Genomic DNA, 27,645 nt, shown 5'->3' with positions numbered 1-27,645 from the left:
ATAAGATAAGCATGAAATACATAAAAAACCAGTGCCTTCAAAGTATTTTCTCTTTAATAAATGAAATTGTATTTTGCTTAAAATGAAATAAAATGCTTCAAAAATTGAAAGCAAAACAATCTTGAAATGGAGACAAAGATGACATGAAATAGTCAAAATGATAATCTACAATTAGTGTACAAGAACTAGATCAAGACATGCAAGTAGAACTCCATACTTGTCTAGTTAAAATAATGCTCTAGGTAGCAAATAAAATCCTTGAAAGCGCAAGATATTGATCAAGAAAAATATTTAATTTGAATTTATGTGATCTTAATAAGCTAGAGGAAAGGAAACTCCCTCTTTCAAAATCGTTTGATAAGATCCTTGAAGCAAACCAATTGGGTCCTTCTATTCTTGATCTTGGGAGTTAGTTTGTCTATTGGAGAGCCACCCCACACCCAAGTAAATCCTTCAACCAAATCTAAAGATCTTTACACACTTGGAAAAACATGTCAACAATCATTAGGGATTAGATTATACAATGGAGGAGAAGGCTAGAGATTTCACCAAAAATCTTCTAGTGCTCCTCTTCCTAGAGTATTTTTCTAACCCAAAAACCATACAAGATATCTTGCATATGTTAATCCAAACAAGTGGCAAAATGATAACTAGCATGATCCAACATACATGTAGAATGTAAAGCACAAAAAATAAAATAACATCACCTCAAGAAATGGAAGGAGAACACTAACACAATAGTACCCCAAAGTCTCTTTTATTATATGAAAGATGAATACAAAATCCAGCGAAGTCTCCGCAAGCCCAACAACTCGTTCTAAAGATACAAAGATGAGAGCCAAAGCTCATTTATATAGAACTATGGGAGCCAATACCAATGAAAAATGAAATGACAAGTGTAACTTGATGGCAATCCCAATGTAAAAACGAATTTGTACAAGTGGCTGATATGACTGTTGTGTAATCCTGTAGCTGGCAGTCAATAGAGCCTTGCTGGCCTATGTATTCCTCCTTGAGAATCAACACTGATTCTTCTCTAGTGGCAGCATATTCTTTAGCTTGAAGTGGAGTGAGTCGTGTGAAAAAACTTGGAGTAAAAAGACACATATCCCTTGCAAATCTGAGCTGAACTGATGTGTCAATGTGAGAAATCTGTGGACTGTTCCTTGACTGCGTAGGAGTCTTTATCAGCTGGCAGATTACAAGTGTGAGGCTGTGTGATAAGTGACTACTACTAGGTGGAGCAACATGGAGACCAAAGTGGAGACATACTCCACTAAATCTGAAATATCTCACACTTAATTCAACCTTCCAAATCTGCGTAGATCTCTGATGAATCGAGCTGTAACAAAGCCAATTCAAGCCTCTTAACTGGCACTTAACTTTCTGATTGGCTGGCAACGGATTAGTGGGGGACAAACTTGTCTTACTTGGCCACGCTGGCCCTTTTGACTGCTGCGTGAATGTTGCTTAGCTGAGTGTAAACTGCGTGTTAATTTGCTGCGTATCGTTCTTTTAGCTGGCAGTGACATATCCCTGCGATGATCCCATATGTATGTGAGTGGGAGACAAGTGAGAGTAAGTGGGGGACAAGAACTGTCCCATGTGGCAGTTCTGTCCCCACTTAAACTTTTTCCAAACCCGTTACATTTTAAAACTGATTTTTGAAGTCTTTTTGCTAATTCATGGACTTCCAACACTAATTGATGACTTCGCTGATTTCTCCCCCACTACTTGTGGGCCTCGTGGCTGCCATGTCATATATTTTGTCCCCCCTTTAAGCTTTTAATGTGCACCACATATTTTCAACACGTTAATTTTTTTTTTTGCTGTGCCTTATGAACTCATGGTTGGACCATTTGACTTGCCACTTGGAACTTTGACTTTGACTTGTGCTTTATGTGGTGGACCCGACATGGTTGCCACATCACCTTTGACTTCTCTTGTGAACTTCCATGTCACCTTTTGACTCTTTTTTGACTTTGGAAAAAATAATTATTTTTTCCAATTATTAATTTTTTTTTGAACTTTTTCGTCATATTTGCTAGTGTCATTAGGAAAATTGGCTTTTGAGGGACTATAAGTCTCTTTTTTGTCCCCCCAAATGGGTCCTAGGATAATGCTGGGTCTCTGAGGATGAATTTCAAGTAGTCACATGCCCCAGACATTTCTTAAGGCCATTTATTTACACCATTACATAGAAAATAATTAAAAAATCATGTTTTGCGGGAAATTTTTAATTATTAAAAAACCCTATTTAGGCCTAGCCAAATTCCACAAATTTTTTTGTGTAATCTAGTATGGTAATATACATCGACTTTAGACACTAAGATGTGTTAGGGGCTCAACTTTCAAACCGTCACCTCGGCTTTGGGGGTAAAAAATGATTGAAAAAACCTAGAAAATTATCTGCCTCTGAAAAAGAAGGGATAATTAACCGGATAAAAAAATCACTCCAAGGTGTACTCGTTTGCTAATCGAGTCCCAACATCCTAAGCCTATCACAGACTCAAAAACTCATCATTACTAATATCACTTATTACAATTCCCCGCAGGGTGTGGAATCTAGGTACAAGAAAGATGATGAGAAGATAGAAGTAGAGTTAAAAAACTCTGTTGACTGATGATATCTGATGGTACAAGTGTCCTCTGGATCATCTTTGGGCATGGAGTCTTCATATAATCATCAGGTGCCACTCCAGTGGTCAACATTTGACTCCATATGGGGATGCTTTCTAGATACAATGTGATAGTGTGCAAGAACCTGGAATCTGCACGAACCGACAAAAGACATATATGAGCAATATCCATTCAAAATATCATCAAAAGAAATAAAGTACAGGAATGAAGAAATGAAAATTTATTCTATGAGTATAAATGACAATTTATTCATGAAATAAAACTACTTAAACAAAAATGACACAATATAAGGTTAGAAATATGATACAAAAATATGCCCCATGGCATCAGATGTCTTTGGTGAAATCCATCTTGAGAACCTGCCTACTCACAGGCAAGTCCATAGGTTCTTTCTTTGATGTGCCTTGCCCAATTCTGACTATATTGGGACTATGACTTGCCCCACTATTAACATGTTTGTGGCCATCAGATATACCAAACCTCTTCCTTTTCCTTTTCTGACTGTTGATGCGTTAAGGCTTGATCCTGCTCAAAACTGGTGGTTCATTTTTTATATCTCTTTTCTTCTTTCGCTTTTTTCTTTTCTTCTTAGTTAGTTGTGATGGTGATGATGATGCATTTATTGCCAATCCTACTGCTTTGTCTTGAAAATGTTCTAATAAAAGATTTGAAGCACCCAAGCTTTTTGAGCTATGCCTTATCTCTTCGTTTTGAATATGTTCTGTTAAGGGGGGAAGAAAATTTGTCAACACTGCATCACGTCCTGTCTGGCATGATCTATAGATAATCTCATTGTTGGGTTTCTTTGGATCTTCAACATGATATCTTTTCTCTAACTCTCGATCAAGTCTGACAAAGGTATTATCAAGCATGGGGATGGTGGCATATGATAAGTCCATTGGAAGGCTACCACCTAGATCTGATGCCCATTTTCTTGAGAGGAGCATTCCCCATGAATCTGGAACATCTATCACAACAATATCCATAGTCATTATTCTATCTGTGTATGCAGCTAGGAAACCCTGTAAATCTTTAGTTATCCCACACACTTCAATTATTTTAGAATCCATTGAACATATGTTGTGATAGGGCTTAGAAACCCTTAAATTCAGTTGCTCCATGGCTTTCTTGGTCATGACATTTGATGAAGCCCCTGAATCAAACATGCAGTTGTGTAAAAGACGATCTTTCACTATCAAAGAAACATAAAATGGTAGATGATCTTCATTCCCCACATAACAATTCATTCTTTTCAATACAATTTCCTCATCTCCTGGTTCGTCACTAGGCTTTGCTTCCCTTTGAGTAACTTCAATGGCACTTAGTAACTTGGCCTTTTGAGATGGTATTTTTAAAAGTTGTCATTGGAATAGAAACCTTTGCATTATTCACCAAATTGCCCAAGTCAAAATTCAATTCTAAAGTAGGAGGAGAATTTTTTTTGTGATTATTCCGGTCTTGGATATTCCTTCTTTGATAAGTCATCCCTTTGTGTTTTGCCATAGCAAGAAGTTGTCAAGATGTAGGTTTTTCCCCAAAAATCTTAGTGACCTCGTCAAAATTTGCAATCATATTGTAAACCCCAAGATTATTAGGCCTATGGTCAATCTCTTGTTTTCTCTCAATGGTGTATATCTGATCCTCCATGGAGAACATATTGATTTGAAATTTTGACCCATTGTCCCTACATGTTCATCTCCTAACATGCCACTTTCCATGATTCTCTTCACATATGGGCATGTGGCTTTTTCATGGAAATCAGTACATGGCCTACAAAAAGGGGGAATGTGATCTACCATGTTGGTGGATTCCAATGGATTTGGAGGCCTAAGCTCCTGTTGAGGGCCTATATTCTTTTGCCATCTATCATTTGGCCTGGGTTGGAATCTTTTCACTTGTGATCTCTCCATGGCCACCAACCTATTTTGCATGGCTTGCATTTCTTTAATGTGATTTGCTTCCATGCTCTTGATGAGTTGAGTTAGTTCTTTAATAGGATCATGTGTAGTCTCTTCCTTGGCATTGCCTTTGTAATCATTTGATTTTGATGGCCCTCTATTGAAATCATGAATTTCAGATTTTCTTGACTGCTTTCTAGCCCTTTCTATCTTCAAGGCTTCAGATTGAGCTACGCTTAGATTCATAGGTTCCTTCCTACTCAACTCATAGGCAGTGTCAACCCCAAAAGCATCTAGATATGAGCATAAAAGAAATTCATCAAGAGGTTTAATAGTAGCAGACATGCTTTTTACTAATTCATTGAATCTCTTGTTAAACTCCTCCATGATTTCATTCTCATTTTTCTTCATGTTGCTAATGGCATTGATCAAATGCCTATTTTCCTTCTTCTCTCCAAACTTATCTAAAAATGCAATTAGAATGGCTTGTAAAGAGTTATATGAGTTAGCAGGTTTCTCAGCGAGCCAATCAAGAGCATCTTCTTCTATAGATAAAACAAAAAGCCTCATCTTCACATTCTCAAAATTAGCAGCGTTACACCATTTAAATATACAAACATTAAAGTTTTTCACATGTGATGTAGCACTAATGGCATTGTTACCTTGAAAGGAAGGCAAATTTTCAATAGCCTTGTCAGGGATATTGTGAGGATAGCCATTTATGTTAGTGAAGTCACAAGGAGCAAAAATATCATTCATGATGCTAGGCTCTACTTCTTCTTGAAAAATCAAATGAATATTAGAAATAGCCTCTTGCCCAAGACTGGCAAGAGCTCTACTATGAGAAAGTCTATTCAACCTCTCTCTAAAACCCTTTCAGGATTAGGAGAGGGGCTAACTAGACCACTTGAATTTCTCCTAGTAGACACTCTTGCAAAATTTGGATTGAGTGGAGTCGCCACTTGAGCAAGAATCTAAATCTAAAGTTCAAAAATGCTAAAACCAGAAGGTTAGTCGATTTCCTAGGTAAAAGAAAGCTTGTCCCCAACAACGGTGCCAAAAAATGTTGACCTTGCCGCCTACACCTACCTACAAGTCCGTGAGAAAAACCTTCAACCCCACAAGGTGTAGTTGGTGGCAGGGAACTCAGAGAAGGCGCTGTCACACTAATCCCAACTCTCTCCGTCTGAGCTATCTCCTAGGTTCGCTAAGGGGGGTGGTCCCTAATGAAAAGTTAATTTAAAAAGGATGTGAGTTTCAAGGAGCATTGTTAGAGTTAAATAGATTATCTCTTTAAGATTTATAAGCAAAAAATTGATATGAGCAATAACCATCGTAAGATAAGCATGAAATACATAAACAACTAGTGCCTTCCAAGTATTTGCTCTTTAAGAAATGAAATTGTATTTTGCTTAAAATGAAATAAAATGCTTCAAAAATTGAAAGCAAAACAATCCTGAAATGGAGACAAAGATGACATAAAATAGTCAAAATGATAATCTACAGTTAGTGTACAAGAACTAGATCAAGACACGCAAGTAGAATTCCATACTTGTTTAGTTAAAACAATGCTCTAGGTAGCAAATACAATCCTTGAGAGTACAAGATATTGATCAAGAAAAATATTTAATTTAAATTTATGTGATCTTAATAAGTTAGAGGAAAGGAAACTCCCTCTTTCAAAATCATTTGATAAGATCCTTGAAGCAAACCGATTGGGTCCTTCTATTCTTGATCTTGGGAGTTAGTTTCTCTATTGAAGAGCTACCCCACGCTCAAGTAAATCCTTCAACCAAATCTAAAGATCTCTACACACTTTGAAAAAGATGTCAACGATCATAAAGGATTAGATTATACAATGGAGGGGAAGGCTAGAAATTTCATCAAAAATCTTCTAGTGCTCCTCTTCCTAGAGTATTTCTCTAACCCAAAAACCATACAAGATATCTTGCATATGTTAATCCAAACAAGTGGCAAAATGATAACTAGCATAATCCAACATACATGTAGAATGTAAAGCACAAAAAATGAAATAACATCACCTCAAGAAATGGAAGGAGAACACCAACACAATAGTACCGCAAAGTCTCTTTTATTATATGAAAGATGAATACAAAATCCAGCAGAGTCTCCGCAAGCCCCACAACTCATTCTAAAGATACAAAGATGAGAGCCAAAGCTTATTTAAATAGAACTATGGGAGCCAATACTAATGAAAAATGAAATGACAAGTGTAACTTGATGACAATCCCAATGTAAAAACGAATTTGTACAAGTGGCTGATATGACTGTTGTGTAATCCTGTAGCTGGCAGTCAATAGAGCCTTGCTGGCCTATGTATTCATCCTTGAGAATCAACACTGATTCTTCTCTAGTGGCAGCATATTCTTTAGCTTGAAGTGGAGTGAGTCATGTGTGAAAAAACTTGGAGTAAAAAGACACATATCCCTTGCAAATCTGAGCTGAACCGATGTGTCAACGTGAGAAATTTGTGGACTGTTCCTTGACTACGTAGGAGTCTTTATCAGCTGGCAGATTACAAGTGTGAGGCTGTGTGAAGAGCCTCTTAATTCAACCTTCCAAATTTGCGTAGATCTCTGATGAATTGAGCTGTAACAAAGGCAATTCAAGCCTCTTATCTGGCACTTAACTTTCTGATTGGCTGGCAATGGATTAGTGGGGGAAAAAACTTGTCTTACTTGGCCACGCTGTCCCTTTTTACTGCTGCGTGAATGTTGCTTAGCTGAGTGTAAATTGCGTGTTAATTTGCTGTGTATCATTCTTTTCGCTGGCAGTGACATATCCCTGCGATGATCCCATTGGTTGATATATATGTGAGTGGGAGACAAGTGAGAGTTAGTGGGGGACAAGAACTGTCCCATGTGGCAGTCCCCACTTAAACTTTTCCAATTCCGTTACATTTTAAAACTGATTTTTGAAGCCTTTTTGCTAATTTGTGGACTTCCAACACTAATTGATGACTTCGCTGATTTGTCCCCCACTACTTGTGGGCCTCATGTGGCTGCCATGTCATATATTTTGTCCACCTTTAAGATTTTAATGCGCACCACATATTTTCAACATGTTAAAAAACTTTTTCGTTGTGCCTTATGAACTCATGGTTGGACCATCTGATTTGCCACTTGGAACTTTGACTTTGACTTGTGCTTTATGTGGTGGGCCCCACATGGTTGCCACATCACCTTTGATTTCTCCTATGAACTTCCATGTTACCCTTCGACTCTTTTTTTGACTTTGGATAAAATAATTATTCTTTCCAATTATTAATTTTTTTTGAATTTTTTCGTCGTATTTGCCAGTGTCATTAGGAAAATTGGCTTTTGAGGGACTATAAGTCGCTTTTTTGTCCCCCAAAATGGGTTCCAGGATAATGCTAGGTCTCTGAAGATGAATTTTGAGTAGTCATACGCCCTAGAAATTTTCTAAGGCCACTTATTTACACCATTACATAGAAAATAATTAAAAAATCCCGTTTTGCGACAAATTTTTAATTATTAAAAAACCTTACTTAGATCTAGCCAAATTCCACAATTTTTTTTGTGTGATCTAGTATGGTAATATACATCGACTCTAGACACTAAAATGTGTTAGGGGCTCAACCTTTAAATCGTCACGCTGGATTTGGGGTAAAAAATGAGTGGAAAAACCTAGAAAATTATTCGCTTCTAAAAAAAAAGGGATAATTAACCGGATAAAAAAAACACTCCAAGGTGTACTCGTTTGCTGATCGAGTCCCAACATCTTAGGCCTGTTACAGACTCAAAAACTCATCATTACTAGTATCACTTATTACAATTCCCAGCAGGGTGTAGAATCTGGGTACAATAAAGATAATGAGAAGATAGAAGTAGAGTTAAAAAACTCTGTTGACTGATGATATCTGATGGTACAAGTGTCCCCTGGATCATCCTTGGGCATGGAGTCTTCATATAATCATCAGGTGCCACTCTAGTGGTCAACAGGCCACACGTTCATAGAGCATTAGAGAGATCAACTCCACCCAGATATGGAGTAGAACATGCTCCACCCATCATACCACTTCCCAAATCTAGAGGAGGAACTAGAGATCTATTTGAAGTTTCCTTCTGTTGACATTCGATGTTAAGGAGTATGCAACCAAATTTAATGGTTTTAGATGACTTCGATAGCGAGCTAGGGTCCAATTCGCCCCCCTTACCCTTGGCCATCAAACTCAGGAGACCTTGACATCATCAGAGCCAACATTTGATCTCCCTCTCTTACTCTCTCTCTTGATAGGTTCCTGAGTTGGGCTGTGCACCTTTTTGGTCTTGGATAAACTCACTTACTGTTTTATATCATTATACCTTTGTCACGATTTTAAAAATATATATAGTTTTCTTTCTTTTCCTTATTTTTGGTATTTTCTAGGAGTTGTGTTTGCACTCCCACATTTTATTCACATTGGTTGTACTCTTTAGTCCCATTGACCTACTTTTGTGCTTGTTACCCATAGGAATTTTTTTTCACCTCCTTGGACAGACAATCGACAACCCTATTGATCAATACATGACATGATGCTATAGATCCTCCACTTTGTTTCGATCAAATTTCTCTCTCAATTGGCATTCCTGCTTAAAGGAAGGTGGGTGATACATTGGCAGGTACTTTAACCATTTTGTGATCATGTGCTTTTACTTGATGTTTAGGGCATACTAATATGAATCAAGGGGTGATTTGGATGATTGACCAATCTTGATTGTAGTTTTGATCCCTCACTTCACCTGGGAGGTTAGTGTAGTGGGACCTCCTCTAAGGCCTTAGGGTTCTAGGAGGGGCATCAATGTTGCGAACATCGACATTGAGATAAAATCGGCAAGGGTCTAGAAAACCAAAAAATCATAAAAATCGAGAAAATATTGGTAAAAAATCGACAAACGTCACCAATATTATGATACCATAAAAATATCTTTAAAAGTTGGCAAACATCGGCTAGGCCAAAAAATCGTGATTTCGAGATAAAATCGGGATGTTATGGAGATGTTCACAACACTCGCACTACAGGGGAGGCTTTAATTGAAGTAGCATGTCCATGATATCCCTTACTTACCACTTTCCATCTTTCCCATTATTCCATCTCCATACTTCGGTTTGGTGGTCATTGGTCATGGGGATTGGCACCATCTCATCCTTGTCCTCGAGTCTAGGTTGGAAAATATTTCCTTGGAGGTTGATGTAGCTAAAAGAAAGTTAAAAGCAAAAGAAAGAAACAATGAAAGAAAAAGATAAAATTCAAAAGATGGCTTGGACATTTTATTAGTGTGTGGGCAAAAGACTAGCATGAGATTTACCCTTGTCATTAGCCATCACTTGGTTCCTTGAACACGTGATGCTCAATCTATAAAAAGGTACCTTTGTATTGTACCAACCCTGATGAGTGATAAATTGCCTCATCATTAAGGGGTATAAAATGCTAAATCTCAAAAGGCAAGCTTGGGCTCCTGAGCTGTGCACTCAAATCAAATCATTATCATAAAGAGGTAAAAGGCACACTAGAGGGGTGGAAAAAGCAGGCCTAGGAAAGGGGTAACTCATGCCTCCACAATTTCTCCCTCTTTACATCTATACACTTAGGATTTTTGGACCACCATTCGCGACCACCATTCGCTAGTCACTTGGTTATGGCACCTTGCCTTGAAGTCATGCCTGCTCCGTTGCCACCATCTACACACACACCTATGGATTGATGGGTTAACTTGGGACATGTCACTTCCCCTTGGGGGTTGGAAACACCTAATAGGGTTATCCATCTAACCATCCCTTATGTAAGGAGGGAACACTTATATGGGATTCTATCTAGTTAGATATTTGAAGGTGATTTTTGTGTGAAGTATTATTGTGCCCCTAGCATTAAGTATGGTCCACTATGATGCATCCATGGTTTTTGTACCTAATGATTGTTGATTTTCACTTGATCTTGAGAGGGTTTTGTTAGGTGGTTCTCATCACAACAACAAAGGCTTTTTGAGGCAATTGCCCCACCTTCTCAGTGGAGCAGTAAAGGCTGCTTTACCCATTGTAGAGAGAAAGTATGACCTTGCTGATGCAATGTTGCCTATGCAGAGCAGAGCATTGGGCTACTTGATGACTCCACATGATGCTTGACACCTCAAGGGACACCTAGTTGTTGAAAAGTTGAACCATAGAGCTTGGTGTTGGAGATATTGATGTTGTGCCCGGTGGAACCAGGATGCCCCTACACTGGCCTTGTCACTGTTTGATGAGCATCACTTGTTTCAGAGCTTGGATGATGACGATCATCCTTGAGATGACATGGGAGGCTTGCACATCACTTTGGAGCCCCAATGCTTGAGTTAGAGAGTGCCACATCACCCCTCTTGCTTTTTTAAGGGTGATGTAGGGCACCATGGAGATGACGTGTTGGCTTAGAGGCACTTTGAAGGCTTGCACATGATCTTTGAGATACATCTTGGAGTATGGATCACTCATTAGCCCTCATCACACCTCATTGGTGGCTTCGAGAGCTCATTTGGAGGATGACATCATGTTTGAGGAGGCTTTTCTTATACACGTGGGCATTTATGGCACTTTTGTTATGTTTTTGAGCTATGAGCTTGACTTGTAATCCTTTCGTGTGGAATACTTAAAGTAAACGTGTCAATAGGGCTTTGTAGTTGAATTGTAAAAATGAGTGGGATAGGTGTCATATAAATAGAACCTCCCCTCATTTCACTTTTTCATCATCACACGTTAAATTCAATTCCTCTCTAAGAGAGTGTGAGCTAGTCTTTTTCGTTACATTGGGACAAAATTGATCTTTCTTGGTGTGACTTGCTAGAGGATATGGTTTTGACATGGAGACATTGTTCTCGGTTTGAAGAAAGTGCCTTTCTGGAGGATTTTGTAGGTTTATTGTCTTATTATTGATATTCTACATGCTTTATGTTTAAAGTAGGGTTTCAAATATGCCATGACTAAATGCTTTACTATTGCTGAATTTTAGCTTCAATATTGCATGTAAAATTGTCCTCTTTAAGGCCTATAGGGAAACTCTTAATGTGCAGACCCTATATTTAATTCCTCCCCTCACAAGAGCAATAATTATTGTTTTAGAAGTGGATGCCCTAGGCATACCTCCTTACTCCATCAATATCCTTCCTCTAAATTTATGCCATTAAGACTCCATTGAACCCCTAGTAAGATAAGGCATTGGTCTAAGAGTGTGTTGATCACCATAAAACTAAATAAATTCTCTTTCTGTCCTAGACGGTTAGGGCATCCATTAGGTTTTCTAGGGCTTATTATGCATAAAAGTGCCATTTGATTGCATGTGGGTGGTTCATAATTTAGGCATAGTTTCTATAAAGTCTACACGCAAAATCTAGCATAGGGCATGGTCTAACATTACCTCAAAAGGGCTGACGTCACCCCTTTATGTTGCTGTTTGTGCATATTTAACAACAATAAATTTATTTACCTTAGCCTAAACCTAACCTCTATTTAGGCTTTTTCTAAGGTTGCTATATGACTTTGAATGCCATAATATTGAATAACATCCTGACGCTAACTTATAGCAGCCAATTTAGTGGTCTAGGATTAGAGTACTTGAGTCCTAGCATAGAAAACCTAGGTCATCTTGTCCTTGCCAATACTCTACCCCACTAAAGAAAAACTTCTCACTTTGAGCCTAGTATTAGAGTATCTTTATAGTCGATTTAGGGAAGCCTCCTTTGTGGTTTACATTCCACTAAAGAGCAGGAGGAAAGTTGCTGAGGTGACAGGGGGAAATTGTTCTTCTTTGTTGCCATAAGGTCTGGCTCCTACTTGGTGAGGCTTTGCACCATGCCTGCTAAGTTTTGTGGCAACAATGCTCATTTGTTGGACATTAATAAATGATCTTACCTTATATGTCAATTTCAAGCCATTGGCATGCAGGTAATTGTTTATCACTTGGGCTTATCTCAGTTTTTCTTCTCCACATTTTTGTAGTCCTACAACAACTATGGATTCCCATTCATGATTGACAGAATCACTCGCCCATTTGGCCTATTTTGCTATTTTTATGTGCATTTTGTTGACCACTACGTGTCAACGACCCATAGCATTACACCGCCTTTTTTCGCAAAAGGGATAGTGCATGATCAATGTGTCTGTGCTGTCTAGCTATCATCATCAGTCTGATCATGATGTTATAATGTAAACAAATTCTGCATGTATATGATGTAGATAATCTCAGCAGAATCGTGTCATGTATGTAAAAACCTAGGTAAATCTACCTTTTTAGTGACGATCTCCATTCTAGGAGCTTTTTTGTCTCGTCGATCCATTCTCGGATGGTCGACAGAGTTTTCCCCTTCAGTCTTACCCCAAAGCTGGAATGGATTTTGTTGTTAGGATCTTAGGTGAGTCCTAGTGTTCTAGATCGAGTCTATGTAAAAGTGATTTGGGAAAAATTCTAACTATTTGGTTAGGTTATTTTATTACAAATTGATTGGTCTACTGGATTATATTTGTGTCGCAGAAATGGGTGGTCTGTGAGGGTCTATTACAAATGGGTTTTCTCCCTTATAATGTAAAAAATATGAAAATCATGATGTAAAGTGTTTTGAGGGTTGGAAAAATAATTTATTCCCTCATAGGTTAATTAATTAAATTTTCTGGTCAAAAATTAATTAAAATCCCAAGTCAGAAATTTAATTAATTTTAAGTCCTAGGTAAATTTAAATTCTCCAAAAAGAAAAATTCATTGGTCCTAAAAAATTAAATTTTAAAAGGACCCGACACTAAGGTAAATTAACTATTTTGCTAAATTTTAAACCTTTGATCTCTGGGGATTAAGTCAAAGTCAAATTTTTGGGCAAATTAACTCAAAAATAATAAAATTCTATTTTTGAGTTAATTAAAATGCATTTAATTAAAATTTTTGAAATTCCCCAAATATTTTTATATTTTCACTGATGAGATTAAAAGAAATTTTAATCTTCATCAATGATCGAGATTGCTTTGACGAGGATCACTCGAACTAGCCGTTGGAGGATCTATCTTTAAAGAGGAAGTCATTTATCAGTTGATCGTTCTGATCTTTTGATCGTGTGCTTAGCAAAAAGCTCTGGTGTAATTTTTTTTCTGGATAATAAAGAAAGACTTTGGATTTAAATTCTGCCGGTGTTACTCTTCATGGCAATACTGTAAGATGTGTTGTTTTCATGCATAAATTTTTTTAAAGCCATTGATGATAGCTTCTAAAGAGTGATTTGTGTATAGGTATCTTGCTCAATCGTTGGGGTTAGAATACTAATTTAAATTTTGAACGTAATAACAGGTATCTTTATTTGTCTGAATTTTTATTATTATTTTCTCGCTCTATTTTTGATGGTTGGATTGAGTTTTGCAGGGAAATCTTGATTTTAGATCCTCGGGCATTAGGGGAAGTTTTTAGTTGGACCAGCCAACTCCTGATCTGTGTTTTCTGAAGAGCCCAGCTAAATTAGCTCCGGGCTTATCATAAAATTTTGTTAGTGATACACAGAGGGTTTCGAGTTAGCACCTCTTTTTAAAATTTAAAAAATCTAATTTTTGTGGAAAATTTGATAGCAAGGTTGCACGAAACGGGGAAACGGGTACGAGTTTCCGAAACGGGAAGCGATACGAAACGCGACCTCCCCAAATTTTGGAAACGGGGAAACGCGAATATATATATATATATATATATATATATATATAAGAACATTTAAGAAATATGTGCAGTCATAAAGCATATATGATACATTCTAATTTATTACGTTATGATAAAATTGTCAATTGTCAATGCATAAACTATGAGTATCTAAATTTACTTCACATTTACTAATGAATAACCACATAATGAAAATAGAAATATCCAAAATCAGCCACGAGAAATTCCTAATTTTTTGTCTCGTGCTTGATTGGGAGTCTCCTCCTACATAGTCGAATGACCGTAGTGCTCTTGATCAAATACAAGTTTCATGCCGTAGTACCCTACATTCTCTTGATTATTGGGAATCTCCCCTGCATAGAGGGCTTTGTTCTCTCGATTAAATACAAGTTCCATACCCTAGTAAATGATAAAATCCAATGGAAACATTGCAATCCCCCCAATCCTGAAATCCTGAAAAACAGATAAGTCTGCTGGATTTTGAGTGAGATCTAAAATTCTACTTTCTCCATATGAAATCCAATGAGGGCAAAACCACTCTCAAACATCCTGAGTCATTTCATGGTAATGTTAAAAATTTAAGTAAAAGTGAACCATGAACTGCATATCAACACTAGGGCAAAAGTTCACTTCTATAACTTTAGACAGGCATCTGGAAGCAACTAGAAGTCATTAGGCTAACGTAAGAATATATTAGAAAACAAATAAAAAAAATTAAAAATTAAAAAAAACACAAGTAAATGCTGAAACGTGGGTCATATGGCCCTGAAACACGTTTCAGGCCGTACTGGCCACGTTTAAGTTTCGTGAAACATGGCAGTACAGCCTGAAATGCGTTTTAGGACCGTACCAAACGTGTTTCAGTGTTTCGTACTTGTTTTCGTACGGAAATGCCCTCCTACCCCACGTTTCCTGCAACATAGTTTGATAGATTTGGCTATTAAGAGCTTTAGATTATCAAATATGGGAGCGGAGTTGGACTCATACTCCTCAGATCTGATAGACCTGCATATTATTTGTATAAATCTATAAATTATTTGTATAGCTCTGTTATTTATTTGTGTAGATCTGAAATTTTATAACATAATTTTGAATTTTAACACTTGGGTTTTCGAGATTTTCTCTATTTTTGAAAATATTGGGTATTGGGTTTTTCTTTTTTTCACTTGTGCAGGAATAGATTTGAGAAATCAGCCAAGGAAATTTTCAGATCTGAGCGAGATCTAGTCCTTGGGGGGCAAGACCTGAGCTCTTGCATGAATAGATTTGAGAAATCATCCAAGGAAATTTTCAGATTTGAGATTTTTTTCAAGGATATATGGGGTTTTTGAGACAAATTTAGGCCCTGGAGGGAAAGATCTTGTCCCAAATATTTTTGCAGGGCCAACCATTAAAGATTTTGCAACAAATTTGAAGGTTTGAAGCAAAATATATATATATTTATTTATTTTATTTTATTTTATTTTTTCAGAAAAAGAGTTTCAAGTTTTGGGGCTCTTAAGCCCAGATCTGCCTTCTCCTAGCCCAACTCTAGCCCTATTGGGCCTAGTGCTAGCCCTCATTGGCCCTAGATTCCCCTTGCTCCATTTTTGATCTAAATATTTAATTTTCTGAAGCTAATCATTGGTGATTTTTTGCAGAAAAATTGGTAAAAATTTGTGTTTCAGGTATTGATTTTTTTTTGGCAACTTGGGCAAGTGATCTTCAAGGCCTAGGGCCTAAGGGTTTGATCTCTAAACCCTCTTTTTCCTCACTGTTTGCTACAACAATCATATACCTTTCTAATGGTGGCAAAATTTCATGTGGGTTAGCCTAAAATCAATTCCTAAGTTGTCTAATACATTAAGGAATTAATTTCTTGAGTTGAGAATCCATCATTAAGCTTATTTCATATTTTAATTGCTGACTGTAATAAATATATCAGATCTGATATAATTTTGGAAATCACATCATAACAGACTGAAATTTTTTGATAATTCATGTGGGCAAGTTTGGAAAATTTTTGGTATAAAGATAGCATTGATAGCTTACTGTTTTCATTGTCATATTGCTGCTATCATAACATTTGTTTGCTGCTGCCCTAAACAATTCACTGCTGTCCTAAAAAACAATTCTCTGGAAGTTAGGAGTATTAATATCGTTGTGGAAGTAACTGTCATAATAATCTAGAAGGGCGATTTTCTTGATTGCAGTAAACATTTCCCTACTGTCATAAAGTATTTTTTGCTGCTTTTTTTTATCATTGAAACATATTGGCTGCCATAGATTAAATTCTGAAATTTCAAGTGATTTGAGTTCATAACACAATTCAGAATTTGTTTGACATGTTTGGCTTAGTTTGGCATTTTAATTTTACTGCTGTCATTAGAGAATTTGTTGCTGTCCTAAATCTAATCTTTGAAAATAAGTGCTTTTGGATGACTGTTTGCATAAGTTCAGGTCAACAAATTTTTGGTACAATTATTGGCAATAAAATCCAAGTTTAAACTCCTATTTTCTGAGTTTCTGAATCACATACACACAAGCTCATTGCCTAAAGGAAATTCATTTCACACACTTGGAACAGATAAGTCTAATATTTTAAATTGCCCAAAGGTTTTCTTGTTTGGTGAATGGTAAATATTTTGAAATCTATTGAGCTAAGTATCATTGAAAAGGCTTGCATTCGATTTGGATCTAATAGAAAACTTGGGCTATTTGAATATCTCTTAAGTAGTTTTGGAATTTTCAAGTAATTGTCATTGAAGCATAAATTGGATAAATGCTCTAGTTCTCTTTCTTGACATTAATATCATTATTGGCTTGTGGTTATTATAATTTTTTGGCGTATTAGTGATTTTTCTTTAAGAGCATATATCTTGTGTATCTTATTGGCACTTGAGATATTTGGCACTTTGTCTTGTATAAGATTGTCTCTTTATTTCATTAAGTACTCTTGTCATAAAGTTAATCAATACTAAGTACTTGAGTCTTAAACGATCTTACCTCAAGACTACTCACTCATCCTTTTGCTAATCGCATCTTGCATCTCTTTTCATCATAATAACATTTTCCTTAGCAGCAATTGTCCATCATGTACTTGGTCCTAAATTTCTTAGCAAGATAGTTGACTCCACAAGGCACTGGTATCAATTGTATAAATCGAATCATTTAAGTCTTGCTAGATCTAAACAAGTATTTGGTCGCTCAATTGTGTCTCCCGGACTGGTTGGTTCCCAACTAGTCCTCCTTCATTCCATTTCCGTAGGGTCCACTCCCCTTAGTTTGCTGTAGGGAGACAATTTAAACGGAGAGATTGGGGATCAGGGTGACAGCCCCCGATCTGAACCGTTGTCGCGGTGCCTGGACATTGTGTGCGACAACACATTCCATTGCTATTCAGTCAATTTCGCTGTTCTTTTGTTTATTCCGTCATTCACACTCCCAAAACCGTCCCACATCTGTGTTTTTTTGTGCTTGTAAACAGCAGATCATTATTTCTAGCTTGAAAGAGACTTAATATTTTCAGCCAGACTTTGTTGGCTCCCAGTTTCCCAACATTGCTAAACCATTGCCAAATTGACAACGATAGAACTGTCTCTTTATGGAGACCTTGCACAATAAAAATAGGACCCTGCAGAACAGCAGCAAGAGTTTGAGAGTGATTTATTTGATGATCATATTTTCAAGGTGTTATTGCTTTATAATTCATCCATTGAAATTGCCCAAAACTTAGACATCAGAAAAGTAAATGGTTTTCATTTCTTGAGGAATGAGGTGATATTAAAGGGAGATTTGAAATTTATTGGTGTAAGTTTACTATATTATGACTTTTTAACTGAATTTTTAGTTTTTTTGTCTCATATTTTTCAATTTGTTTTGCAGTGCCGTTACATGGTGTGGAAGGCTAAATGTAATAGCATGTGCTTCCGAGACATGTGCTAGACATCCAAGGTGTGTAACACTAAATTGTTAATAGAATACTAAAGATTTGAGTCTTATTTTTTTACATGCATTAAATTGTTAATAGAACACTAAAGATTTGAGTCTTATTTTTTTATATGCATTAAATTGTTAATAGAACACTAAAGATTTGAGTCTTGTTTTTTTACATGCATTAAATTGTTAATAGAACACCAAGATTTATAATCCACAACTTGGACATATTTGTGCATCTATCAAACTTTAATATGTTGGGGTCAAATATCTATCTACATTTTATAACAAAATCACCTTTCTTGCTCTATGTATGTACGTATATATACATGTACATATGCACGCAGGCGTGCCACCAACCTGTTCTACAATGCTTGGCCTCTCATGAGTGTATAGTATGGATATAATGTCCAAAGTTTGCTTTGTGTAGTTTCCTCAAAGTTCAATTGATATAAAATGTGTGTGTGTATCTCCTTGAGTTATTGTTATTGATTTTGGAGTATTAATACTTCTATTTTAGGAATCCAATTTTAATAATGCGACTTAGATATGTAGTTAGATCAAGTGGCTAGCACAACTACCTAATGAATGAAATATAAGGTTATCTCCCTCATTGTATTCAGTGATTCCATTCATAATAAAATTTCATATATTCCAAATCTCCCCTGTATTTTTGTATCCATTTTGGTAACTTGGTTTCAAAGCATGTACTGACTTTGGAGTCCTTGAATTGGAAATTGGAAGACGCATGTGTTTCATAGCAATGCATTGATGGTCCCAAGAACAAAGATAAGTATCCAAATAAAGAGAGCTCAAAGCAAGTCATTTTTGAGTAATTCATTAGAAAGATTAAAATTCTGTTGCAGAGGTGATAAAATATCTAGAAAATCAAAGATATTAAAGAAAATAAGGTTGGGAGATAAAAGAATGACAAAGAAAAAATATTAAAGATTTGAGAAAAATCCTCAATGACAAGACCAACACTAAGACCAGAGCCTGACGACAGTGCCATCACCGGATGCTGAGGAGAATCCCTATCAGGGATCACACTTCTGTTCCATGCAATGTGACAGAAGAGAACTGTAGAACACAAAGCAGAGAAACACACTAAGAAAATGAATGCTCATGAGTAAAACCACTAGGGCAAAGCATAAACTCGAAGCATTTAGGAAGACACATATGTGCAGCAGATGCAACCTATGTTATGGCATCCATGACTAGACACTCACGTAGAGCAGAGCCACATGGGGAGAGATAAGATAAACTGATATTAATAATGTCCAACAAATGATTACAATAGTAGGTCAACGTGACTCAAAAGTATAGCCAGTGTAAATACACTATGCAAGTATGAAAGCAACTCCTATCACTATACCAAAAGCAAAAAAAAAACTAATTACCTGGCCTCTAGCAATAATAAAAAAGTATTGCATATACAAAACCATGTCTAGCATAAAATATGGACATTAGATGCTCTGGAAGTAGAAGCGGAGTAAAGGGAGGAAGAAGAAGAAGAAGAGGGATTTCTGTCAGAGTCATCAATCACTAAAGGGATCAATGCACTGTCTGATTATGTCATTTGGAGAATACTTGGAGCCAAGGGGGCATGATTGTGTAGTCCTGGAAGGATCCCGAGATCAAAGAGGTCTATCTTTCCTAACGTCTACGGATGAGGGGAAGAATCTTTGAATGGAAGACTTGGTGTTCAAACGGACTTGGAGAGCAATACTCTGTATAGAGTGAGTTTGGTTCTGTGATCTCCAAGAGCTGGTCTGTTTGCTGCCTTGGTGGCATTTGGAACTGGAACTCCTCAAAAGTATCATGGTATATCCTTTTCGAATCAAATACACCCAAACACTAAATCCTATAAACTTAAGCTGACAAGAAGCTTTCGCTGCCTTTACAAGCTGTTATATATCTGCAAATGCCGACACTCAGCAACTGTACAGATTAGGAAAGCAGGAATCATTATCTGGAAGCTTCTTTAGCCTCAGCCACTCTTTGGGCTAGAAGTCTTCCAAAGTTAGGATGTGTTTATGTTAGTTTGTAGAGAGCTATTCCTGCTTAAATCAACAAGCCTATACAATATCCTTGATGTACCAAGTGCTCAAGTATGATATCTGAAATGTTTGATAAAACATAGATTACTTCAAGGCCTTTGGCACCTTTCGAGCAAAAGACTCAATCAAATAGAAAGGGTTAAACTTTTCCAACTATGTTAAGTACTTAGCTGAAGTAAAATGCAAGGGAACTAACTTGAAGTGCATTAACTGAGAAAGAAGGCAGAATACTTTCTGTAATTAATAGGCAGATTACTCTCTATAAAATTTAGAAGTTGCCTTTGACTCTTCAGTAGCCCCAATAAGTGACTTTGCAAATTCTTCCACTTGTCAATATCTTTGAGTTCAATTCTCATTAATGTCAGTCCAGACTCCATTGGTTGCTAAGAATGAGTGCCAATATATTTCCTTTGGTGTTTCCTTTTCCAAACTTTTCCACCTTAATGAGCAATTTTGACTTGTTTTCCTGGCCTGTAACAAGACTTGTACATTTTTTGGATTGACTCAATTTTATGTAGCAATTGCCTACATGCTGTACAATTTGGATGCCCCTATCTTGGATTTTAAGATTGGTTGGATCACAATGATCCACATATGTCTGCTACAGTCTGAATGATTATAACATATCTATTCAAGGAAGAAACCTTTCTCTTACATTTATGCAGCATTGTAATATCTGCTGATCCTTTTATTGCAGCTAATTTATTTCTCTTAGGGAAGCTAGATTTGTTTGCCCTTGCATAGGTGGGGATAGTTTGTTAGAGGAAAATATCATATGTGGAAAAACTCTCTCCTACATTTATTTTGGAGAGGTGGAAACAAATGCTCTCTTGGCTCTGCTGGTACATAAAATATGAGATCCATTGGTCATATCAGCATCCTTTTAAAGATAGTACACTCTTTACTTATTTCTGTAAAATCTAGGCTGGGATATTCACAGTGAGAGAAATCACAATGAGACCATGAAAGCATGTGATAATAAATAGCTGGTTCATGTTATCTGATCTATTGAGTCTTTCCTTCTAGGCTCTAGCACTTCCAAGATTAGTTGCTTTATTTTCTGCGGAAAGGTTTTAACTTTTTTGTTCTTTTTGGGAGACTTTTACCATGTAACCAGTGGAGGGCTCAAATATTTTGTAGGAGTCACCGGATAGTCTGATCCACACAGTTACATCCTTTGACTGATTTCATGTAGAAGTGCTGACATCAATCACCACAGAACAGATAGTTGTATTTTATCATTTATGATAGATAAGATACTAGTTTCTACGTGCTTTTAATAAATCATCATCCCTTCCAATGTTGCACCAAGCGGGGACGAAGAGGGGGCGTTTTTTGGAAGCGAAGTGTTGGAAGCATGATATTCCAAAAGTCTTCGGAAATGAAGTGTCTATCTATATATGAAGTCTATCCTTTGACATATTTAAATAGACTCTTCATTTTATATTTATAGATTTTTTGTATTTATATAAAAAATAAACATCCAAAATACCAAATTAGTTGTAGAAGATATGAAAACATGCATATTTGTACATAAATCAAGATATATATGGCATCCATTGTACATCAATGATTAATTATTCGAGCATCAACCATCTAGATTCTAGCAATTACAAACATACATCAAATTTTTAAGCATATCACAGATAATAGAAGGTAGAAAGTATCCAAAATTTAAGCATATAATAGAAAGTAGACATTTAGAAGATAAAACATTCAAATAACTTATCTAGCAAGTGAGCAACTGTCAACATGAGTCATGACCAAATAATAATGTTTACAAAATAGGCCACTTGGCCACCACCAACTGCACACTGAACTAGGAAGACTGAAAAGTTCAAATTCACAACACTAAAGTCTAACACTCTAATCTATCATCTATAGAGTTTAGACTATGACAAAAAAGGTAGTGAACTGTGAAGCTATCTACTAATTTCTCCTCCTTAAACCACCACGACCATGTATTCTTAAGGAAATTTTTTTGCCCTCAGGGTTTCTAAAGCTGGCTAGGGTTACTACTTTTCCAATGCAACAGAAGCCAAATACACATTCATACAACAAACATTCATTCCATAGTAGATATCTTATATGTATGCACTAAAACCAGATTTCCACAGTAATTTAATATTTGTTAATTTTAGTTAACAATGGTATGTTCTATGTTTAGCACAATTGCTTCAATGTTCCTTTAGCAGCTCAATGACAATTTCCAATTTAGTTTTCCAATAACAATCACATTAACCATAAATCACATTGACAGTAACTGTAGATAGAACATAAAATAAAATGCAGAAGACCAGCCCATACAAGAGAACACCGGATCTGGTGGATGCCAGGGAAAAACTCCGATTTGGGGAAAACCCTTTGATCAATTCTTCTTATTATTATATCAAATGTTCTCCAGAGAGAGAGAGTACAAAAAGTCAAAGTTTACTTGGCAAATCAAAGTCAAAACAGTCCTGTCAAATCTGCAGTCAACTGCAGTCAAATTCAGCCCTAACCAGAAAGTCAAATATGGTCAATGCAACAGCAAAACTTCCCCATTGACCAGCCTAGTTAGCTGGTCAAATAGCAGTCAAAACAGTCCACAAAACAACAGTCAAACTTGGTCAACTGAAGTCAACTTCTGTGGTCAAACATGCCTATGGTCAACAAAGGTCAAAGTGCTCAAAATTTGTCGATTTCTGTGCCAATCTGTACGTCCTACCAAAAATGTTTTTTCCCAGAAAAATCACAGTCAAATGATGAGTCAAAGTGTGTGGTCAAACCCTTGCAACTTTCCTGAAATTTGGCCTTCCAATTTGCCCAGAAAATTTGTCCTCCTTGCCACGTGTGGGAGAGAAGATCTGCACAATAGCTATACAAACCAATGAGAGGAGAGAGAAGAAAATGTGTGAGTGATGATGATGCCAAATGAGGTGAGAGGACACTTGTATTTATACAAGTTGTTGAGGGTGAAGAGGCATGAGCCTACATGATAATGTGGCCGACCTGAACAATTTACACATATGTGGGCATAAATTAAAAATTACACTTCTGCTTGTCCAAATTAGATGATCTTTAGATCAATTTTGGTCTTCTCGAAAAGAGGAATTCAATGCAATCATCATCTCCATCAAATGAGTTGTCCAAAGTGGAATTTGGCCCTAGTTGCCAATTTTAACACTTTATTTCAACTAGGGAGAATTCCACTTGCCAATCCACCCATTATCATCGATAATCATGCCTTCTGTTGTCGTGTGCCATCTCTGTATCTCATCTCATCTCTACTCTGCTGAACACTGATATCGATAATGAAGAAGAATTGGTCGAGACCGAGTCACAAGACCTTACCACTCTCCACTGACAAAAGTTAGTCCAGAGGTAGAACCTCAATCAGACTTGATCCCAGATCAAGTTGTTGAACACGATGCATCCTAGACATAGGGAATACGACAATACACGATGCGTCCATCTGTAGTGCTATGGTCCCTATCCACTTTTCCCAACTCGTTGGCCAGATGAGAGGTACTTTCCATGAGTCCCAGACTACATGGGTAGGATGTATGTTGGAGCATCAACAGGAGAAGGTGAACCACTCATCTTGCACATATGCCAGAGGAGAAGGTGAATCGCTCATCCTATGCATATATCAATCGTAGGGGAAGGTGAACCACTTACCCTACACACATGTCAACCAGCATGGGGTATCATAGGGGAAGGTGAACCACTCACCTTGTACATAACGCACCAATAGGGGAAGATGCATCACTCACCCTATGGTCGCTCATAGCTCCAAGAAGTACCCCAAGCCCCAGGAGCTTTGAGAGCTCAATGTCCAACACAAGCGGGACCCTCATGGGAGGGTCTTTCCACAACTCCAAGTCTCTCTCGGAGAGCTAAGAATTTGGCCTTTCCTAAAGGCTTCATAAGGATGTCTACGACCTGCTCATCAATCCTGATGTGTTGGAGCCACATATCCCGGATAAAGTGGAACCTGATATCAATGTGCTTGGAGCGGTCGTGGAACACATGATCCTTTGAAAGGCGATCCTACTCTGGTTGTCGCAGAAGATCACGGTGTTTTCCAACACGTGCTCAAATAAATCACTAAAGAGCTTCCTCAACCAAACATCCTCACAACAGGCCATACTAGCTGCAATTTTTTCGGCCTCGACAGTGCTTAGAGCAACTGATTTCTGCTTCCTGCTCATCCAAGAAATTGAAGCAGACCTTAATGAGAAGCAACATCTGGATGTGCTCTTTCGATCCACCACACTGCCAGCCGAGTTAGCATCAATATATCTATGAAGCCTCAAATTCTCGGTAGTGTATTTTAGTCCATAGTTGATTGTGCCAAGAAGATATCTCAAGAGATTATTAGCAAGAATCCAATATATGTGATGAGGCTCGACCATAAATTGAATCAACGTATTCACAACGAAGCATATGTCTAGACGGGAGTTTAGCAAGAACATTAAGGCCTCCACCAAGTTGTCTACATTCAGAAGGGTTTGCCAATTCAGGCCCAACAACACTACCGCATAGCTTCTTGAAGTTGAATTCCATCGGAGTTGACACAGACTTGCAATCCACCATCCCACATCTCTCGAAAAACTTCACAATGTATTTTCCTTGAGATAGAGGGATCACCATGAGGTGGATCAATGGGATCCATCGGGCATAGGCTCATCTGTTGGAGGTTCGTCCTATTTTCTATAGCATCATCATTGTTTATCCTTGGGATAGGGAGATCTCTGGCTTTCCCAAGGGCAATATCTTCATCGAAGGTGACATCATGGCTTACTTCCACTTCTCTTTGACCAGGCACATAGATTCTATATGCCTTTGAATTTTCGCTATAGCCCACAAATATACGTTTCTTCCCAGATGCTTCTAACTTGTTTCTTTTCTCTTTAGGCACATGAAAATACACGGGACAACCAAATATTCTAAAATGAGAAACATCAGGTTTCTTACCAGTGAAAATTTCTTCGTGTGTCTTGCAATCCAGTGCTTGATGCGTGCTCCTATTTTGAACATACACGACAGTGTTGGTAGCTTCTCCCCATAAGAACTTTGGTAAACCTTGATCATGGCATGGGTGGCTTCCATGATTCTTTGATTCTTCCTTTTAGCAATTCCATTTTGTTCAAGAGTGTATGGAACGATTGTCTCCCTCTTAATGCCAACCTCTCTACAAAAGTCATTGAATTCATTTGATTCATATTCGGTTCCATTATCAGTCCTCAATATTTTGATCTTCTTCTCTGTTTGATTTTCCACCAAGGATTTGAAAGAACGAAACCATTTGAACACTTCATCCATCTTCTTCAAGAAATAGATCCATGTTTTGTGAGAGAAGTCATCCACAAAAATTGCATAGTATAAGTATCCTCCCAATGATGTTATGGGCAACATACGAGATAGGTCAGAATGGACCAATTGAAGATCATCGGTAGTTTGGATTTCACTTGAAGGGAATGTTCCCCTTGTAAGTTTCTCAATTGCACAACCTTGACAAACTTCTTCATGATTCATGTTGAACTCGGGCAAATCTCCGATGCCATAATGCAGATTGAAGAGGAGTATCACAAGTCAAGGCTCCCAAAAGACTTCATCCAACTTCATAGAGACCATCAACCTTAAATCCAAGTGTAAATGCATCTTTAGGGTTTCTTTGCCAAATACGTACCTTTCCATCAAGGAATGCTACCTTGAAGTCTTTATCTTCCATCGCAGAAATGGACACCAGGTTCTTCTTCAAATTGGGTGCATACAATACTTTTGAAGATGAATGGTTTGACCTTGATTTAAGTGAAGAGTGACAGTTCCTATCCCTTTCACGGGGTAGGTGGCATTATCTTCAAGTATGATCTCCAAATTAATCTTCTTTTCAATCAAATTTGAAAGGGCCTCTTTTTACCCAATGAAGTGCCTTGAGGCTCCACTATTAATCAATCAGTGATCCAAAATATCCGGAGGAGAGGTAGTGGACAGAGCGGAAATAAGATAAAACTCCTTTTTTTCCTACAACATTACTTTCCTCATACTTGGAATTTCTCGTCCTTTTGGGAGGTTGACCATTTCCATATCGAGCAGCAAGAGCATTCCTCTTTCCTTTGTTGTTGAACCTATTGTTCCTTTGATTGCCATTGCCTTTGAAATTGTTGTTGTTGTCGTCATCACCCCTTGGAGAATTCTTCTTGTGAGGACACTCTCTCGCATTGTGGCTGAACCTGTTACAATTGTAGCACCTTCCTTTTCTTCCTTCTTTGAAATCTTGCTTGAATCCTTGACCCTGTCTCCTTGGACCAACATTATTTTTCCTCTTAGCATGAGCGGAGAAAGTAGTAGGTTCATTTTCATTTGAAGGCTCGTCTCTCTCCATCATCCTCGTTTCTTCTTGAGTGCATCTAGCCAATAATTCATTGAAACTAGGAATCTTGTCATTGTTGAGAATGGTGGTGTTAAACTGTTAATTTTAGATAATAATGGTATGTTCTATGCTTTAGAGCAATTTACTTCAATTTTTCTTATTAGCCCAATATCAATTTCTAGATTAGCAATCACATTAACATTGATAGTAAATGTAGATAGAACATAAACAATAAGCAGAATACAAGCCAAGACAAGAGGACACAATATTTGGCGAATGCCAGGGAAAAACCCCAATGTGGGGAAAACCCTTTGATCAAATCTTTTTATTTTTCTTTAAAAGTTCAATAGAGAGAGAGTACATTATACAAAATTTACTTGCCCAAATACTGACAAAATAGTCCAATCAAATTGCAGTCAACAGGATGCCCTAACCAAAAAGTCAACACTGGTCAAACCAACAGAAAGTTTCCTCGAAATAAGCTCTGTCAAACCCAGTCAATTCGGCCTCCAAAGACAGTTCGAATCACCCCAAAACGGTCTTGAAATTCTCGGTTAAACCTAGTCAACGCAATAGTCAAAGGCCCTGTGGTCAATGCTGGTCAAACAACTGCAAATTCCTTTATTTTTGTGCGAAGAGATGCAGCCTAAAGAAATCGAATTTCCTGCCAGAAAAAAACTCAGTCAAAGGAGGAGGTTTGACCTTCATTCAACGCTGGTCAATGTCCCTATAATTTGCCCAAAACAGATCTGAAATTTCCGGCTTGTAATTTCAGTGAACCCAAGCCAACACATGAAGAAGAAGATGCTCTTGACTGCTATACCAACCAATGAGAAGAAGAGAGAGAAAGATGAGTGTTGATGGTGTACAAATGAAGAAGAGGCCTCTTCTATTTATACACAACATTGAGGGTGAAGAGACATGCCTGTTGGGCTTCATGAGCCTACATTAGACTTCTAGTCGACCTTGACAATTTGTCCATAGAAGAAATAAATTCATAATTCCATTTCTACTTGTCAAAATGAGATGATCTTTAGATCAATCTTGCACCTCTCGGAAAGAGGAATCCAATAAAAATATCATCTCCATCGTATGAGC

General features: G+C 37.3%; 1 protein-coding gene across 1 annotated transcript in view; it reads left to right on the top strand.

Annotated features, from left to right (window-relative positions):
- The window catches only part of SFR6 (sensitive to freezing 6), a 325,720-nt gene that overhangs the window by 7,004 nt on the left and 291,071 nt on the right, over positions 1-27,645 (top strand). The window contains 1 exon segment of the mRNA XM_089445794.1: positions 18,079-18,147. Within this exon segment, the coding sequence (XP_089301920.1) occupies positions 18,079-18,147 (69 nt within the window).

The sequence above is a fragment of the Pinus tabuliformis genome, chromosome 9 (assembly GCF_031772625.1).
Source record: "Pinus tabuliformis cultivar Carrire ecotype Pingquan chromosome 9, CPIR1, whole genome shotgun sequence".
NCBI lineage: Eukaryota > Viridiplantae > Streptophyta > Pinopsida > Pinales > Pinaceae > Pinus > Pinus tabuliformis.
Note: the sequence above shows the minus strand (reverse complement) of the source record. Positions and strands in the feature narration are given on the sequence as shown.